Source organism: Phoxinus phoxinus, assembly GCF_949152265.1.
Source record: "Phoxinus phoxinus genome assembly, chromosome: 7".
NCBI lineage: Eukaryota > Metazoa > Chordata > Actinopteri > Cypriniformes > Leuciscidae > Phoxinus > Phoxinus phoxinus.
The window spans coordinates 30148474-30168543 of record NC_136882.1 but is presented as its reverse complement, the minus strand read 5'-3'; the positions used below and the strand labels follow the sequence as shown (position 1 = coordinate 30168543).

Here is a 20070-nt window from a genome sequence, read left to right as displayed (position 1 = left end):
GAAGAAAGGGGTCTAGGTAAACACTTCAGAGGGGTCTGAGACAGCCCTCCAACACTTTACTGAAAAGTGCCAGTGACTGACCTCACAGCTCAATGGCACGGTGCTAACTAGTACAGAGACAAAGCGGGCAAACAGCCAATTGTTTGAAGATGGAGCCTGCAGTGCTAAATAGGGGACGGGAGGATGGGGGCAGGGGGAAATGCCAAAACTCTTCTGGAGCTGTAATTTACAGCATTAGTGAGCAGCATTAAGACAACTTCTAATGCAGTGGTTACAGTCTTAACATGTCCAGGTCATATTTCAGCCCACAAAACTACTAAACAGCTCTCTGAAATACTTATGTTTGCATAATGACTAATCAAAAAATATTTCACTTATTTATTTCAATATTTATGGAACCATCTAATAAGAGGGATAATGGTTGCTTCATGACAACTAACTACACTATTTTCCCATTACCATAAGACTAAAAAACAACAAAACCCAATGATATCATATTTAATATTCATACATAGCCTACATCCTAGTAGCTAAATGCATAAATGTAAATGTAGCAGTTTTTTTATTAACTATAACAAAATTATTATTTTTTTGATTATTAAAATAGTTGAAATACAATAAAACATACATATTTTATTAAAAACTCTAAGTACTAAAAGTAGAATTTTAGTAAAAAAAAACAAATTTAGTTTAGTAAAATTAATATTTAAACTGAAGCTAAATAAATTTCCTTTGAAATCTATCAGCAAAGTAAAACGGCAAATCAAAAGACTGGATATGCATGTATGTGTGTGAGTGTGTGTATGTGTACACTAAAAATACAAAAATAAAAGCTAATACAAATATTAATAATTACTATAATAGTATATAATTAATACTGAAATAACACTCCTGGCTGGTAGTATTTTTGTACTGGCTTTAATTTCTGAAGTTTTTAAAAACTGAGAAGCAAAATGCCTATGCATTAGACGTGTAATGAGAATGAATTGCTTTTTTTTGTCATAAAAATCAAAACGTAAAAAAGTGCAGTGGTCCTAACTATAGGCTTCAAGCACAAAATGTATGTTAAAAAAAAAACATTTCTTATTTTGTGGTAAATTTGGTTGTGATCTGTTGCAGGTTTGCATGAGATACACCTGTATACTGTTCAGCCGAATAGGAGAAAGTAGACTACAAAGATAAGATGGCTTTGAATTTTATATGAGTGCCTTTTCATTCTATACAGTCAAACCTTACACCTGCAGGAAAAACTGACAATAAAGACCATCAGAACATCTTTGTGCTAAAGTTTCTTTTAACTTTTAAAGTCTGCACCCACTCAAGAGTACTGACCTGTCTGAATTAATCCGTTCTCATTACTTGTGGTCACAGAAATGACGATAGAGTAAAATTAGGATTGATAATTGTCAGCAATTAGCTCAAGGCAAAGAAAGAGAAGACGACAAGCTTCAAGATATGTGTTGTGAATACTTAAAACAAGTGGAGACTAAGAGCCACTGTGGTGAACTGGTCACATCCTGACAGCCAGGACGAGCAATACAATACACTCTGTCTGAGCTAAGAGGCAGGTCATTAACACATAATAGAGAGGGGTGTCACTTTAGACACCTTAATTTGATAATTACTGACAGGTAAAATTGCACTATTGAATGATGACAGACTAAGGAATAGAAAAGTTTTGCTGTGCCTTCAGCCAGTGAAGTACAATGAAACAGTTCGGCCAGCCTGTTCTACAGTATCTAAACCACAAAATGCAACACCAGGTGATTTTCCAGAATAAAATGACTCACATGGAGACTGTGGATTTGTCCTGCGGGGCAGCACGTGAGTCTCAATATTTTTTTAATGCGTCTTAAAACATGGAACCCAAATTTTGCATTCATCGCTCATGATGCCTTTGATGAAGCTTTTGTTCTGAATCAGTTTTTGTCACTAGGCCAAAAATCTAAATGACTGCCAGAAGTTCTCTCTTACAAAGATATTTAGACAGTAATCAAAGCACCTCAAAAATGTTCCTGTTTTCCATTTAGAGTTTGCTAAGGAGGGTGTGTTCACTCTAGTTATCTTTATATTTTGTATCTTAACAGGACAGCTCACCCAAAACGTATAAATGATTCACCCTCTGTAAAACACAAAAAAGGTACCCTGAAAAATCAGTTGTTTTTTTGTCCATAAAAATCAAGCCAATGGGGTACGGTGTTGTTTTGGACCCCATTGACTTTCATTGTTTGAACAAAAACATTCCTCGAAGTATCTTCGTTCATGTCCCGCAAAAGAAATTAAATGCAATTGCATGTTTACAAATGTAAACGGAGACGGCAATTAGAGTAGCACATCCACGCACACAAAATAAACATCTGGTTTTCTAACGTCTGTCGCGATAGAAACGGTGGCGTAAAACAGAACCATGCTTTACCGAGAAATCTGATTAAAAAGCAGTTATCCTCTCTCGCGAAGTAATCTCAAAGTGCATTGAAGTTTAACAGTTGCCGCCGTCTTGATGAAGATACACATGTGCCACAGATGTATTCACATCCACGAGCTGATCCTTCAATGGGTATCAGATGCTGCCCTGCATCAGCGTTTGGTTTCTGAAAGACTTACTTACAGTGAGCTGACATGACATGGGCACAAAGATATCAAGTTTAGACAGAACGATAGACAGATAGATTGATAGAATAAGACAAATAGAATGATAGATAGACAGAATAATAGACAGAGAATGACAGAACGATAGACAGAGAATGACAGACAGATAGATAGAACAATAGATAAAACGATAGATAGAATGATAGAAGGGACGAAAGAAAGATTTAGAACAATGACAGACAAAACGATAGATAGAATGACAGACAGACAGACAGACAGACAGGGAATGATATAATGATAGAACGATAGAATTATAAAATGATAGATAGACAGATAGATTGATAGAACGAGACAAATAGAATAGCTAGACAGAACAATAGACAGAGAATGACAGACAGTAGATACAACAATATATAAAACGATAGATAGAATGATAGAAGGGACGAAAGAAAGAAAGATATAGAACAATGACAGACAAAACGATAGATAGAATGACAGACAGACAGACAGGGAATGATATAATGATAGAACGATAGAATTATAAAATGATAGATAGACAGATAGAGACAGAACAATATAGACAGAAAGATACATGTAGATAGAATAACAGACAAACAGACAGATAGAACGATACACAGGGAATGATAGAACAAGACAGACAGACAGATAGACAACAATATATAGACAGAATTATAGAGCGTCAGACAGACAACAATATATAGACAGAATTATAGATAGAGCGTCAGACAGACAGACAGAGAACGATAAAACAATAGATAGAATGACAGACAGAATAATAGAACGATAAAATGATTGAACGATAGACAATGATAGAACGATAGATAGAACAACAGACGGATAAATAGATAGATAAGATATACAGACAGAACGATAGACAGACAGACAGACAGAACAATAGATAGACAGACAGACAGAACGATAGATAGAATGACAGACAGATAGATAAATACATAAATATGTATAAATATAGTTTGTGTGAACTGAACATGTGAGTGTGTCACACTGAGTATTCTTCTGTTTGAGCACATTGTCATTAGCAGTTAAACGCCAATTACATTGTCTCAGAGCATTTGACAACCTGCCAGCTCGAGGTTTCTTGAGGTGTCAGAAGTGGGCTACACAAACAGATGAGAACACAAGGTCTATTTAGGGGGATAAGCAGGCTCCATTTCCAGAGTTAGCATGACCCCACCTGCAATAACAGATTTCAGACATGCCTGATTCTGGAAAAAAAATATAGCCTCTAATAACAGTAGGCATACTGCTTTGAATGGAAAGCATTAAAGGCCAGTAAATAATCAAATAAGTAAATTCCCAAAATGAATCTATGCTGCTGTACATTAATGAAAAAAAAAAAAAAAAAAAAACTAAAATCAACAATTTAGGCATCACACCATTATAATGTACAGTATGAAAAATGTGTAATCATTAAGCAAAAATGACACTTTGTTATGTTATTAAATTATTCATATTTTTTTAGAGGTTAATTTAAAGTTAGGTAATATAAATGTAAAAGAGTAAATGACCATGCACAATTAAATATCCAATATCAACTGAAATAAATAAATAAATAGTGTGTGTACATAAGATAACATTCCCTTGGGTGTGAATTTTAAATAAAATCTTAAGAAAATACTTCACTTTGTTAAATAAATTTCCTTTGAAATCTATCAGCAAAGTAAAACAGCAAATCAAAAGACTGGATATCTGTGCGCTGACACAGCGGAGGCCGGCTCTGAATGCCTGCGGTATTCGCGGACTACTTAAATTAGATAAGAGAAAGCATATTTACACACTGGTCCAACACTACAATTCAGTCTGTCAGTGACAAGGTCTCAGTCAACATTGCGCTCAATCCATTTAACTATTCTGTGGTTGCGCAAACAATGGTATTATAAAGGCAATGATGTTTATGCTATTAAGTTGTGGGTTGTGTGGGAGAAACTATGCTCCTTTTTGGCCTCCTGCTCTCGGCAGAGCCGGCACAGCTCCCTCTGGCTCCAGACGCCTCTGTGTCGCTGCCAGCAGGGCGAGACTCGCTCGACAGAAGAAAACGTTACCTGGAGCAGTCTGCTAATTGGCTGTGTCCCAAACACTAGTGAAGAGCCAATGAATACACACAACGAATTAACCGAAATGTTGCAGAAACACATGAGGGGAACAAAAAGTTATATTCTTTGTTCTCTCTTCTATAATACAAATACAGTCAACAACAACAACAAAAACACTAAGACATAAGAATTTATATAAGAATAATAAAAAAAAATGCTAATTGTAGGATTACAACAACTAAATCAATAAAATTAATTAAAACAAATATTAAAATACATTAATGTTGTAATCATGCAACATTAAGCAGCAAGTTTGACGTTTTTTTAAAATGTTTTTTCAAAGAAGTCTCATATGCTCACCAAGGCTGCATTATTTGTTAAAAAAAAAAACTGTAAAAAAACGTAATATTGTGAAATATTATTACTATACATTTAAAAATGTAATTTATTCCAGTGGTGGCAAAGCTGAATTTTCAGCATCATTACTCCAGTCTTCAGTGTCACATGATCCGTCAGAAATAATTCTGTTGATTTACTGCTCAAGAAACATTTCTTATTTTTTATGTTTTATGTTGTTGATAACTGTTGTTTTGCTAAATATATTTGTGGAAACGTGACCATTTTGATGAATAGAAAGTTCAATTGAACATTTATTTGAAATTAAAAAAAAAAAAAAAAAATACATGCTGAAATGTTTGAGATTTTACTCTGCTTCCTGTTACTTTTTGATCTTTCATACCTTCGTTGATACCTTCATGGCTCCATGCCACAACATGTCAAGTGCATGTCTTGTTTATTCCATCGGTCTCATGCCGTGTGAGTCAAAGATAAGATACTATCCCACTGGATCCAGGTTAAACCGCTCGGCTCCAGGAGGAGGAGGTTTAGAAGGAACGCTGGGGCCGGGAACAAGTCCGTATCTGCTGGTGCCATGCAATGACCTTTTTTTCCCCTCTTTGAAGCACAGACCAAGAATGCATAGTTTACACTGTGGGAAATTACCTGAGCCACAACAGAGTTTAAATTCACACCAATTTATACCTGAGGAATCAGACGGACCTTGAACTTGGACTTTGCATGACCAAAAAACTTGCTTTCTGAACCGTTTGGGTGTGTAGGCGTGGGTTCCAGCCGAATGAGTATTCCGATGGCATGGATTTCATTTGGAAATGATGTCCATTTTCCTGAAAGCTACACTTTTTTTTTTACTTATTCTCTTAACATAAGCCAGACTTATTTTGGGAAAATTGTTTTAAGAATGATTAAGACTGTAAGCTGCTGCCAGCAGTGTGAGCTGGCTTTTACAAGAAGCAAATGAGTAAGGAAACATTTTGATTCCATTTCCCATGTACAAGCTTTCAAAATTCCAAAAGATTTTGGTCTCTGGCAGCTTTTCCCTGCTGCCCACAGGCCACACAGAAGGAGAGGAGTGAGCAGTACATATGATACTGTACATCCTGAGGCTTCCTCTTGAGGCCAATGCTTCAGCAAATCTGAGCAAATAGCTATCCATGTATTATTTTCTTAACGCTGTTTTCTCTGACATTTCGACCAGCAGGTTTACGGGCACTTGTTCTGCGAATCAATCAAATCTGCAAGGCGGAAATTCAAAGAGCCAGCTAGCTAACATGGCAAGCCCCGCATAAGGCTTCAAATTTCTCCTTACAAATGAAGAAAAGTGCACAGCAGACATTTTACCCCTACCTCTTTAGACAGTCTTCGCTCTGAATGATTTTTAGTTTCATTAGAGTCTTAGCTGAAAACCAAGTCTCAGAGAAATAGTTAAGTCATCATTTATTCACCATTACGTCATTCCAAACCTTTAATTTGTTTTGTTAAACACTAAAGATGTTTTCAAGACTGTACTAGTTGCCCTTTTCCAATTACAATGAACGGTTCTTCAAAAATGGCGCAAAAGCACCTTAGAAATGCAATAAATTTGTTTATATTGAATGTCTTTCCGATACCAGACTGAATTTTACATCACTATTTACAAATGTTTTTTTCACATTCATCCCAGCTCTCGAGAGTTTCACGACAGAAGTCGCTATTTGGTTTGTGAATCAATCTTTTTAGTCAGATATTTGGTTCACAAATCCAGTATGAGCGATTCATTCATGAATCAAACTGATTTGGTTCTCAAGTTCAAATCGCTGACTCATTCATTTATTCGCAGTGGTTCTCGAGTTAACAGCTCATTGGAGGGGACAATTATTACTGAATAATTTATCACCAAAAGCTCAAGAACAATTTCAAAACATCTGGAATACAGCATACAAGTGCTTTGGACAAATTTTATGATGCTTTTGAGCAATTTCCTTATTCATTGTAATTGCATGGTGGAAAAAAGCCACCACTATTACAACACATCATACAGGCTTAGGGTGAGTAAAATAATGACATAATTGTGTGGTTTTTTTAGATACAATATTGCATTAATATTTTGATTATGTGTCATTTTGTGGACCTTTTCACTCAAGTGATTTACAATACTAACTGCAGGACCATTTTAACAGGATTAGTACTTGTTACTTGCAAGCATCCATATTTTACCCAAAGTGACTACAGTCCATTAATAACAGAAACAGTCTCCCATTTGCAATCTTGGGGTCAGTGCTTTGCTGGAGGGGACAACAGTATCTCAGTACCTCTGTGATCATGTGTTACTACTATCTGGATTTATTCCTGCAACTGTTATGTTAGTAGCCCAGCTCCATCACTAGGTCACTGCCATCCTATCAAGGGCACAAAGATAACCGCACAGGATTGTGTTTATACAGTCCTGACGTGGTTAATTTGCCAATCTATCTAAAATACTGTGCAAGAAAAAGTGTATGACAGAGCTACAACAGCACTGGCCACTGACATTCAGTACTTGAATGAATGACCAAAGGAGCCGCCGCATGCTTCTGTGCGTCTGTCTGTCCACCCGCGGTCGGAGGATTCCTCTGTTTGTTATCACTTGACTGACTGCATTTACACAGTCAACCCCCTCTGCTTATTTTGCTGGTCGCACAGTTTACTATAGCGCATCTAGGCCCTGTCCTTGGAGCGTGTCCAGAAATGACTACTGCTGTCGGCCCCCCTCCGCCTGTCTTCAACACAGGACAACCTGCTGACACACCAACCGCCAATCTGTGGGAAAACTTTCCTGGAAAGCAGCATATTCTAGACGCTCTGCAGCTGTGCATTTGATTGTAGTAATAAATGTGCTTTGAGATATTAAATTTAACATACATTTCTGTGCAGACCTCCTACAATGGTACCCATATTCTGAAGAAGAAAAAAACCCAGACCATTTGCTGGGGCTCCGCCCCTCTTGGTTTACAGTTTCTAACACCTTTCACAGTCAACTAAAAAAAAGAAGCTTCACCTGACAGCATTTAGAAGTTATAACATTAGTGTAAGAGAAAATTAAATTATAATGTTTTTTTTGTACAGCATACAACTCACTATGGTACTGTGAGTTACTTTCACCTAGACTCATTACATGCAAAGTGAGATATCAAGCTTTTATTTGTTATAATTTTGATGATTATGGCTTACAGCTTATGAAAACCTTTTCACAATATTCTAATTTTGAATTTGGGGTTTTCATAAGCTGTAAGCCATAATCATCAAAATTATAACAAACAAAGGCTTGAAATATCTCACTTTGCATGTAATGAGTCTATATAATATATTAGTTTAACCTTTTAAGTTGAATTACTTAAATAAATTAACTTTTGCACGATATTCAAATTTTTTGAGTTTCACCTGTACAAACTAAAATCCACTTTTAGTCACATTTAGTCATTGCAACATTATAAATGTACAAAATGAAAAATGTATATTCATTTTGATTTGCTAAAAAATTAAATTTAACAATGTAATTCAATTGTTAATGTTGTTAAAGATGAACTCTAAATGAGGCAATATAAATGTAAAAACGGATCAAATTAGCAATTAAATATCCAATATTGACTGACAGCAATAAATAAGAAAATAAACATCTTTAATATGGTCCCAAATATGTTTGTGCATCCCTAAATGCCTGTACTATGCCGTGAATTACTACATACATGAAAAGAGTGCATCATTACAAATGCTTAAAAAGAGTTCTGTTTGTATTGTAATGAAGCAAAGTTACACATTTTGTCTTTGTTTATCCTCTGTAAATGTCTGGAAGACTTCAGACATTCTCTTCCTGTCATGCTTCACTGGGATGCGGGTCTGGCTTAGTACTGTGTGTGTGTGTGTGTGTGTGTGTGTGTGTGTGTGTGTGGGTAGAGGTTCACACCCTGTTTTCATTAACGACAGTATAGACGTGTTTGGTACAGACCTAATTTCACCGTATGCTGCCTGAGCCCAAGCCTTATATATGTATTCCTAATCTTTCATTCTCAATAAAGTAAAAATGACAGTAAAGGGGCCACCAAAAACACCTGTGTGTGAGCATGTCTCCAAAGCCTTTGAATACACACTAGGAAACATAAAATGGATGGAATTATCTCAGAGTTTAAAGTCAGGACTAAACGGTTCATGCTGGGAATGGCACGCTGTTAAAAAAAAAGGAGAAAAAAGGAGGCAGAGATGAACAGGGAAGGAGAAGGGGAGTGGGCTAATCCCCCGAAGCATCCATATATTGCTCCTTACTCCTCTCCCACTGCTTGTAAACGCCCTGGAATGTAACATGTTGTCTTTGGACCCTGTGTGTGTGGATGTCTCCAGTATGGAGAGATTTATGTGCGCAGACGTTGCCTAAAGCTCCCTCTTTTTGACTTTTAACAAGGGGCTTTGAAGCAAGGAGCCTTTCAGCATTAAAGTAATATCAGAGGCACATTCTTTCATTTCTCAGTCAGTTATGCATTGTATCTTTGTGTGGTGGGTGTATCGTTGTCAACGCGTTATGTCTGGCAGATACAACATCTGAAATGGGTCAAAACGAGTTTGTCTTCCCTTGTAATAGCGAATCTTCTCAAAGTTTGCAATGCATAAGGCCGTTTAAAAAAAAGAAAAAGAAAAAAGTACTTTCAGAGCACTTTAAATATTCCTCAGAACTCAGATGTTAACAGTGTACATATATTATTCTTTATTTTCAAGCACACTAATGTTCGAAATACACCAGACATTTTTTTAACATCAAACTGTCGAAAAGTAAAAAGACTAAAACCCATGTGACCGAATTCAAGCAAACTTGAAGGAAAAGCGCACTGGACTTCCCTTTTCCAGTCTCATTCCGTATGTAGGGCACCACTTCTCTGACTTTTACTTTCTTTAATGAGTGTGGAAGGGAGCGGAGCTACTTCTTTAACTTCTTGATCAGAATCTCATGTTTTTCAAGTAGACTTTATGCCACAATCAAATGCCTGTGGACTCTTCGAAAAAAAACAAAAAAAAAATCAAGACATCCCCCTGCTTTCACTTACCATATCTAATCTTTAAATCCCCTTTTGGGGCTGGTCAGTCCCCCATGTGAAATTTAAGATGAGGAGAGCAGGGGGATCTTGGAAAGCCATTTACTTAACTGTTTATAAAAGCCACATGAAGGAAACTTTGCACAAATCCCTTTAACCGCTGGTGAAAGAGCTTGTTTCCACACAGAGAGAACAAGCAGCACAAAAGAACAAAATGGGAAGAAAAATTAAACACATTATGCGCCGACAGCAATAAAACTATCCTTTAGTTTTTCTTGTCGAGGAAGGATCAAGGCTAGGTGCTTTTACACAGTCTTGGTCACCTTTTGGGAAGCCGAAATGAAAGTATTTCCCACTCTAAAATTATATCAATCTTCTGCAAAGACAGCAGCCTGTTCCAGATAGTGGGCGGTCACACATCTGACAGGAACCAAAAAAAAAAAAAAACAGATTCAGTCAATAGGCCTTCCTGTAAGCTGCCTGCATGACTTCTCGGGTGTCGGGCAATGGTGGGGTCAGTATTGACTGAGGTAGTTTCGAAAGCAAGAGAAAAAGTAACTATTCGTTTCATGCCCTAAATTTGTAGGGTTTGCACTAGTTTAGCCAAATCACATCGCCAATGGTAACAAAGCCAATGGTTCTAGCATATTGACTAAAGCCGGTTACACAAGACGGCAGTCCAGAAAAGTGAATCGAATCACTGTACAGGCCAATGTTCACTTAAAGAATGAACAAAGTGCCACTAATGTAAAAGGAAAGCAAAAGGGCGATCTATCTGATATTTCTCTATACGATTACGAAGCATAGACTTTATTCAAGACACAAAAAGACAAACTTATTACTGAAACACTAATAGATAACAAGTGTTGGAAGACATAGCACTGCGCTTGTCACCCAATGTGCGAAGTACAGGGCAGGGGTACAGATTAATGTATTAAATTCCGTCACACAAATTATCGTAAAGCTAAAAACAATTGGAACAAAGCACTAAGTTGTATAGACTACTATTTATGATAGTTTTATGGTGCTTTTATTCCATTTTGGAGAATTTTACAGAAAAAATATATCACTTTTTGTGTCCCACAGCAAAAAGAAAAGTCATATGTGCATACAACTTTTGTCATGTCTTAAAACTAAGACAAAAAAAACTTCAACTCCAGTATAAATGCAGCCTGCTCATGCTATCCTGTCAAGAGATCCTCTTTCTTTGGACCAGAAAACCCACTGCAGCGGAAGGGCCTCATTTAGAGAAACAGAAAGGAAAGGCGGAGGAAAAAAAAAGAGAATAAATCCCTTTCTCAGGAAGATTAGTGGCTGTCCCTTTAGAGTGGGCTGTGGATAGAGCGGCTTTTTAAGCCACATTTTTCTCTGCCAGTGGCTTGACCCCTGGTGGACTGCCTCTCTCCCCTGGGCTGCCCGCTGTACTGCTCTCTGCTCCTCCCACCCAGCCTCCCTACCCATTCTTCACCGTCTCTACGGAGAACTATTTAGAAGGGATAAAGAAATACCTCTTTTTCTCTGACATGGTGTCTGTGAGCAATCTAGAGCCGCTCGGTGTGCTTCCACAAATGAAAAAGGGCTGGAAAAATTATTTCCACCTGTCATCAATCTGCTGATATTATACCAGGCAGGGGCAGGATAATATCCTCACCACATACAGGTATCCAAACAAAACTAATTGGCACCAAACTTTATAATTAAGCCTGTCTGATGTGGTGCAGCCACAATTTTACAATGTAAAATGTAATAAATTACATAAGACTTGAATAGACAGTTATTTTAAATCAATAGTATTAATGTTTTAACTGTATTTTTGATTGAATAAATGTAGCCTTACTGAGAACGAGACTTTAAAAAAATCGTACCAACCCCAAACTTTTGAATGGTAGTGTGTTATTAAAACGTATTGCAAACAGTTTTCGGTCTTTGCCGTTCATACAGCAGTAGCTGTGCCTGCATCATTGGAAGTAACTGCCCAAGGGTGTTACAAAGATGGCCGCCAACTGGACTGACTTTGGTCGGATCATGTCAGGACACATTAAATTTGAGAACACCGGTTTAAAATTTGGCCTGAACTGCTGGGAAAGAACGTGTTGTGGTCGGAGAATTTTCTTTGCAGATTTTCCTTTGAAACATTGACACCTTTCCTTGTTCTTGCTTCGTATCATGTACCTACACTGAGCACACATTGTCTCGAGGTACTGAACAAAAGTTGGACCGAGCAGCTAATAAATCCTGCAGATCCCCTGTAACCACTAAACTGACCTCAATAAAACAAATTCTGCACCATAAAAGCTGTAAATAGACATAAAAGTGAGATGAAACAAAAGCTATCGAATAGCTCAGAAATGCTTTAAATAAGTTCAGTCCAGCTCCAGGAGATCTATATCGCACTGCAGGGTTCAGATCCTCTAACTCTAGTCAAACACACTTCAACCAGCATCAAATCAAAGTCTTCAGGTTCATTGGCAATTACAGGCAGGGTTTGAAATAAACCATACAGGGAGGCAGATATCCAGGGACAGGAATGAGTATATGTAACTTTCCAAATATTTTTACAGAAATGGTTTTCAAAGTTTTAAAGGGATAGTTTCTGTCCGTTTGTTCCAAACCTGTATGACTTTCTTTCTTCTGTTGAACACAAAATGATAGCCTACATATATATATATATATATATATATATATATATATATATATATATATATATTACGCAAAAGCACCAAGTTGTTCTAATTTTGAATTTGGGGTCACTTTTGCACGATATTAAAAAAAATTGAGTTTCACCTGTATATTTTAAATGAATTCAAAATGGAATTGAAGTACAGAAAGTACTTAGTAGCTTGAGAACCGTTAAATATGATTTGTGAACGTACCATTCAGACCAATGTTATGAACTGGATCAGTGATTCATTGAAAACATCCGACTCATAAGAATCATTTGTTTATGAATTGGGCATTGCTACTTCTCTCATAAACACTTATGAACATGTTAAGGAGAACTAGAGCGAATAACAATATTTTCAATGAACAACAGCTTATTTTCAGTCATATGGACCACTTAAATGATACATTTTGAAAGCTTCATCCATTTATTGTTTTATTTATTTATTCATTCATTTAAGATTTAACACCATATCAGCAGCAATGGCTATATTCATGTCAATCAACAGTATTTCAATTTTACACAATCACAATCATTTAATGTAACTGCATATACAGAAAATGACCAGGACATTCTTTAAAATGTTTCCTTATGATTCACAGAATAAATAAAAAGTCATACAGGTTAGGAATTTCTGAGAGAATCATTCCAGTGTAACACTAAAATTAAAGCAAAATTCATAAAAAGATCCCAACTTCCTTGTCTACATCTTTTTATGCTTGTAAAACTTGGTCTCCACTGGTATGAACAAGGGCCTTCCCCGTCACAGAGGTTTGTATTAAAAAGTCTTTTCAGCAGGCAACTACTGAAATGAAGTACTAATCCTTGAGTATTTTCTATATAGTCATATTTTTTTACGTTTTAAATATGAATTTTCACATTCAAAATAACCCACAACATCATACACGGAGACAAAAAATAACACCCTTCTGAAGAGCGGGTACACCAATGCCCTATTTCTACTTTTGTCTTAAACAATTTATGATCATTGCTTTCTTATGGCAGGCCACCAAACCCCTCATTAAACAGTGCGATGCCATAATATGAGCAGGTCATTAGCATTTCAAAGGTCTTTCACCATCTTCATGTTTGTCAGATGGACAGCGCAGTCCACTGCTCTCCCTGAAGCTTTAAGAAATTTATAACATTTATACTCTGGAGGTAAGAACAAGGTCTTTCAACCTAGTTAGAGAAGGGTTTTCATCACACATTCACTGACATCTTTTAAACATGTACAGCCTCTCGTCCATTCTCTTCACTCTTTCCTTTGCATCTTTGAGTCAACAAGTGATACACGAGCAAACCGGTCCGACACGCAATGAATTTCTATACATCTCTCAGCCGATATATGGACACGTCTTTTCTAATATGGCGTATTCCAGGGTCTTAATAATAATTTACAACTAAAATTTTTACAAAATGTCAAAATTATTATCAATAATGATTTTAAATATATTTTTTATTCAATAATTTAACAAACTACTAAGCATACCGAATTTAACATAAAATAATAATAATAGTAACAGCCAAACCAGTGTAGTTATTGTTAAGTAAAATTAAAACCATTGAAAATTGTTTTTTAATAATTGAAATAAAACAAACAAAATATAAATATTAAATGAAAAACTTGTTGTTCAATGCTGCCATCGCATCTAACTGATTGTTACTAATCTAAGTACCGGAATTACTAAAAATAAAATAGATTAAAATAAATTAAAGCCAAGTTGAAATATTTAAAAAATTACAATGAAAACTGAAAATATAACAATAAAAGCTTATTAAAAATATTAACAAATACTATACTAGTATATAAATAATACTAAAATAACACTGTTCTAAACTGGTTTCCCAAACACTCCTGGTCATCGATGGAGTTTCAGCATTTACCACCAGGGGCAAACTGAGCCATGCTAACCAGCTAACTGTAACCCTTTGGTAGTAGGACAACAAAAACAAATAAAGAAAAGTTTTGAAAGCGCCAGAGTCCCACTTCGCAAGTCAAGCTACGAATCGCCTCAACACAATTTACTGGGATAGGAAAGAAAGTAGTTAAACGTCAGAAAAATAAGACAATGCACCTTTTCCATTCAAGAATACAGTACCTCGAGATGCTGTTGTCGGTGAGGGCTTTTTGGGAAGGTCTGAGAAACTACTGCCATCCAGGCCTGACCCCTTGCATTCCTTCTTTTCTGTGGTGCTGGGACTTGTGGTCTCCATGATGAGCCTGAAAGAGAAAAAATAATTTTTACTGTCTTCCGAGTCACACAAATAGATGACCTGAAACATGCTACGAAGTAGGTTAGCGGACCTGTTAATATTATTATTATCATCACTTCCCTCGAAAGTCCTAAAAATGCATGAAATCTTCAGAGGGAGTGACTGAAATGTTTCCATTATATGAACTACAAATCTACAGAAAAATCCTTCACTTCCCTCCGCCCTGTCTCATGACTTGTCTGTTTGTTTTGAGAGCTTAGAGGAACCGTTATAGAAATGCCATGTTACCAGAAGAGACAAAGCAGAGAGCGTGCAGAGCACCTCCTCTATGGCAGCTCTGTCAGAGCGCTCAAGTGCCTGTGCTGAAGGCAGATGACTTGGCAGCACGCCGCTTGTTTAACTTTGTGTAACCTACAAGATTATCCTTGGTTCAGAGCAAACAGCGAGCGGTTTAGGACTGAAAAGAGGTCCAGACTGAGGCCATTCAGGCTCGGATTGTGGCTGGCCATGTTGTTTGTTCTTCAGCAAATTGACAAGTATGTTTATACTTTATACTATATGTTTATATAAGCAAGGTTTAAAGTTGAATAAATGCATGAAGTCAGTGAGTAATTATGTTAAATAATCCTGATCTCAATACTAACAAAAATAACCGTGATTATAATTCTTGCCATAATCAAGAGAAGCCCTACCCTACACTGTAAAAAAAAATGTTGGTTTAACTTAAAAAAGCAAGTTACCTTGTTGCCTTAAAATGTTGAGTTCGTTGTAATAAAAAATGTGAGTTAATACAATGAAGAAGAATGGTTTAATAAACAGAAACTCAAAATAGTTTGATATCTTCACACATTAGTTATCGAAGTTGATTTGACAAAAAGATAAAAAGTTGTGATAACAAATCATGAAAATATTTTTTTACAGTGTACCCCAAAAACCTATACCAAAATGTATCTAAAATACATTTATTTCATACGTATACTACAATTACTGACATTAATATAGTTGAACTTTATTTGGAGCACTTCTTTATTGCACTATGCACATTTATTAATATTAAGCCTAAAATGTGCTTCATATAATATCAGTCTTTAAATGCAATAGTTCCACTTTAGCACAATGAAATATACTTAAGTATATATTTAGTCGGACCACAGCACTATTTCCGGTTAACTAAAGTGTTTTGAGTACAAAATTAGCGGTTGCAATTTAGCAGGCTTTAAATACCAATTTAGTATACCAAAAGTACAATTTCATTGTATTTATATTAAGTACATAAACATGCGGATGTATTTGTAGTATACTCATACTAAAATGTATTTGAAATACATTTATTTTATGCTATTTACTTTTATAGACTGTGGTATTTGGAAGCCTGTTTAAAAAAACAAAACAAAAAAAAACAAACAAGTAAAATAAAGTCATAATTGTGATGCACTTTATATTTTCCTTCAACCAAAACAAACAAATGAAAAAAAGAAAAAAAACCCCAGAATGTCTGCATTTATCATATCACAACAGCAGATTAGGGATAATGACTAGCTTATTATTATTAGTGTGCTCCAAAAGGAAAAACGATGCATGCAAACTAAATTATGCTTTCCTTTTGAATGTTGTTTCTACATGCTAATTCAAAATGTAATTTTCTTATGTTCAGTATCCTGTAAGAGTACCTGTGGCCACATTCATCAGCCTTTTCTCGTGCCAGTCAAACATCCCTTTGCCAAGATAAGCCGATTAGAGGTGGACTGTTGGAGTTGGCTAGCATCTGTCTCACTGCTTGTTAGCCAAGAGGGTACATTTGCCATCCTGACACCTCTTCATAGATGTAACTAAACATTGTAGATGTCAAAGGATTCATTTATCCATTAATATTGAGGCCTCCTAATGCTGCTTGTGAACTCCTGAAAGAGAAAAAATAATTTTTACTGTCTTCCGAGTCACACAAATAGATGACCTGAAACATGCTACGAAGTAGGTTAGCGGACCTGTTAATATTATTATTATCATCACTTCCCTCGAAAGTCCTAAAAATGCATGAAATCTTCAGAGGGAGTGACTGAAATGTTTCCATTATATGAACTACAAATCTACAGAAAAATCCTTCACTTCCCTCCGCCCTGTCTCATGACTTGTCTGTTTGTTTTGAGAGCTTAGAGTGTTGTCATCAAATGTACACAGGCCAATTATAACAACTGGGGCATTTCTATACGTCTCTTATGGAAACCACCTTCCAGGACTCAAAGTTTTTCTTGTTCCATATCATTACCACGATTGTTAGAAGAGAATGTTAAATGAAATGAATCCCTGTTTGAGGACATTAGTCAAACACAAACATGCTATTACTGGCACTGGTCACCTTTATTTGCCAGTAACACCTATTACTGCAGCCAAAGCTGCCCTGGAATATAGACGCACAGTAACAATGACTCATAATCACCTGTCAAAGATGATCAATCATTATCATTTCAATAACATCCATCATACAAGGAGTCATTTCAATAATGTATATATATACACGTATATGTGTGTGTGTGTATTCATTTTTTTTTTAGATAAAAAAACATCTGACCCATTAAAAAAGTATCATAGGTTATAAAAAAAAAAGATTAAGCAGCACAACTGTTTCCAACATTGATAATAAATCAGCATATTGGATATACTGGAGTAATGACGGATGAAAATTCAACTTTGCAGCAAAAAAAACAATTAAAGTTTATTCAACTAAAAAAGCATTACCAGTATTTTTAATTGTATTTTCTGTATTTTTTAATCAAATAAATCAGGCTTGATGAGTATAAGAGACTTCTTTCAAAAATATTAAAAATAGTAAAGTTTCCAAACTTTTGACCGGTACTGTGTGTGTGTACACATATGTGACCATGGACCACAAAACCAGACACATGGGTCAATTCTTTTAAATTGAGATTCATACAATCACCTGCAAGTTGAATAAATAAGCTTTCCATTTATGTACTATTTGAAAAACTTCCAAAACATTGAGAAAATCGCCTTTAAAAGTTGTCCATTTATGTTCGCGATTGTGCTGCATTTACTCACAAACATAAATGTTTTATACATTTACATTACGGTAGGAAATTTACAAAATATCTTCATGGAACATGATCTTTACTTAATATCTTAATGATTTTTGGCATAAAATACACATACATGTGTATGTATGAAATAAAAATACTTATTCAATTTCAAAATTCACAAAAAATATGAGAAAAATCGCACATTATTCAAATGGCAGGGCTGTTAGCTATTGGTTCAAAAAATAAGGCTAAAAGGCTAACATGGAATGGCTAATCATCCCAAAATGGCCAAAATTCTACCGTTTGATTTGCATAGCCAATATATCAGTACCCCATATTGCCATTTTCGTGTCACGGTCTGTAGTCTAAACCTAACTCTGACCCTTTTATGAGAAGATCTGACAGTAGGTGTACATAACCGAGTGGACAGGTGGCGGTGAGGGGGAAAAACGACAAGAAAGCAACTCTGTTCTTCTGCGTGGCTGCTTTGACAAATGCAGCGTGCGAAAAGGATCAGAATCTCAGGTCCGCATGACAGAGGGGTGTGAGACCACGCAGGCCTGCAGGCTAATCCGCATAGCCGCCCCCTCCCGCGTTACCCCACCTACTGCTGGGCCGTGACCGCTCACAAAAATCCCCCTTTGAACACTCATGTACACCACCTTCACAAATTCACAATCACAGATAATGATTAGAACTGATTGTGTTTCCACGAAAAGTGAGCTGCAAGGAGGACATTTGATTAACTTTATACTTCTTGTAAATTTGATTTCCCTTCCCGCCAATAGTTTGACAAAGACGAGTGAAGTCAAGCAATAAAGCTGGACACAATCCACTTTATCTTCGCACAACTTTCCCTCCATTTTTAGGAAAGCAATTACACCGACTACTTAACACCAGCAATTATGTGGACTCCAAAAGTGTCAAAAGTGCTTTTCTTCCAGAAAGCTCCATGAACTTTTCTTCATTTTCCCTGAATGCATGACAGGCAGCTTTGACTGCTTCTTTCTATGCCTGTCATCATTTTGAAAGGAAGCAACAGGTGTGAAAAAGACCATCCACCCCAAAGGACTGGGAGGGTGAAAAAAGGACAAAAAAACAGATAATGAGAGAGAAAACCATGTGGCCCTTCTGAACAATCCAACTGATGCTGAAGAAACACCTCGTACCATCTTATAGAGCTGACAATTTTTTATCAATAAATGATGACTGCAATTCTAGAAGCCCACGCTTCTGTTCAACACTCCAATAGCATCATAAGCTAGCAGAAAAACAATCCAAAGGATAAACAGATAAATAAACACTTTTTGTATGCTAATGACATGAACATGTTTGGCTTGGAGCATCATTCATTTTCAACTGTGTTCAGCTTGCCTCTCACACAACACAATGGAATAAGAGCTTCCACTTATTTGAGGATCTCTCTAGTGCAAGTGAGAGTTATATTCAAAAGAAAAATTCTAGTGTAATAGTAGAGCAAAGTGATTAGACAAGATTATTTCTTTACATTTAACCTTGTAATCCAGGAACATGGATAACTTTACAAGCATGAAGTGCATCTAATGTCACCAGGTCAGCAGGGTCAGGGCAGTTACTCCAAAACGGTTATCAATAATAAATCACTAATCGCTTTCTCTACATTATAATTGGACCACTTTTCTAATTACTTCCACTGAGACAGAATTACATCACTCAACACTTTTGAGTGACAACACATAATAACACATTATCGTATGCCATCTTGAATTTTTTTTAAAAGAAATGTATACTTTTAATCCGCAAGGATGCATTAAACTGATCAAATGTGAAAGTAAAGACATGTACAATGTAAAAAGTTTTCTATTTTAAATAAATTCTGTTCTTTTTAACTTTATATTCTTCAAATAATACTGGAAATAAAGTATCACGTTTCCACAAAAATATTTTTAGAATCAGCATATTAGAATGATTTCTGAAGGATCATGTGACACTGAAGATTGGCTGCTGAATATTCAGATTTGCCATCATAGGAATACTTTTTCTTTAAATGGAAAGCCGTAATTTTAAATTGTAATAACATTTCACAATATCATGGTTTTGCAGTATTTTTTATCAAATAA

At 36.0% G+C, this 20070-nt stretch overlaps 1 protein-coding gene across 2 annotated transcripts in view; it reads right to left on the bottom strand.

Moving 5' to 3' along the window:
- gli2a (GLI family zinc finger 2a) overlaps positions 1–20070 on the bottom strand; it is a 76643-nt gene that overhangs the window by 45532 nt on the left and 11041 nt on the right. For both annotated transcript variants that reach the window (XM_079619861.1, XM_079619860.1), the window contains exon 2: positions 14822–14943. In XM_079619861.1, coding sequence (XP_079475987.1) covers positions 14822–14936 — 115 coding nt within the window. In that variant the 5' untranslated portion in view covers positions 14937–14943. The remainder of the gene's footprint in view (positions 1–14821; positions 14944–20070) is intronic.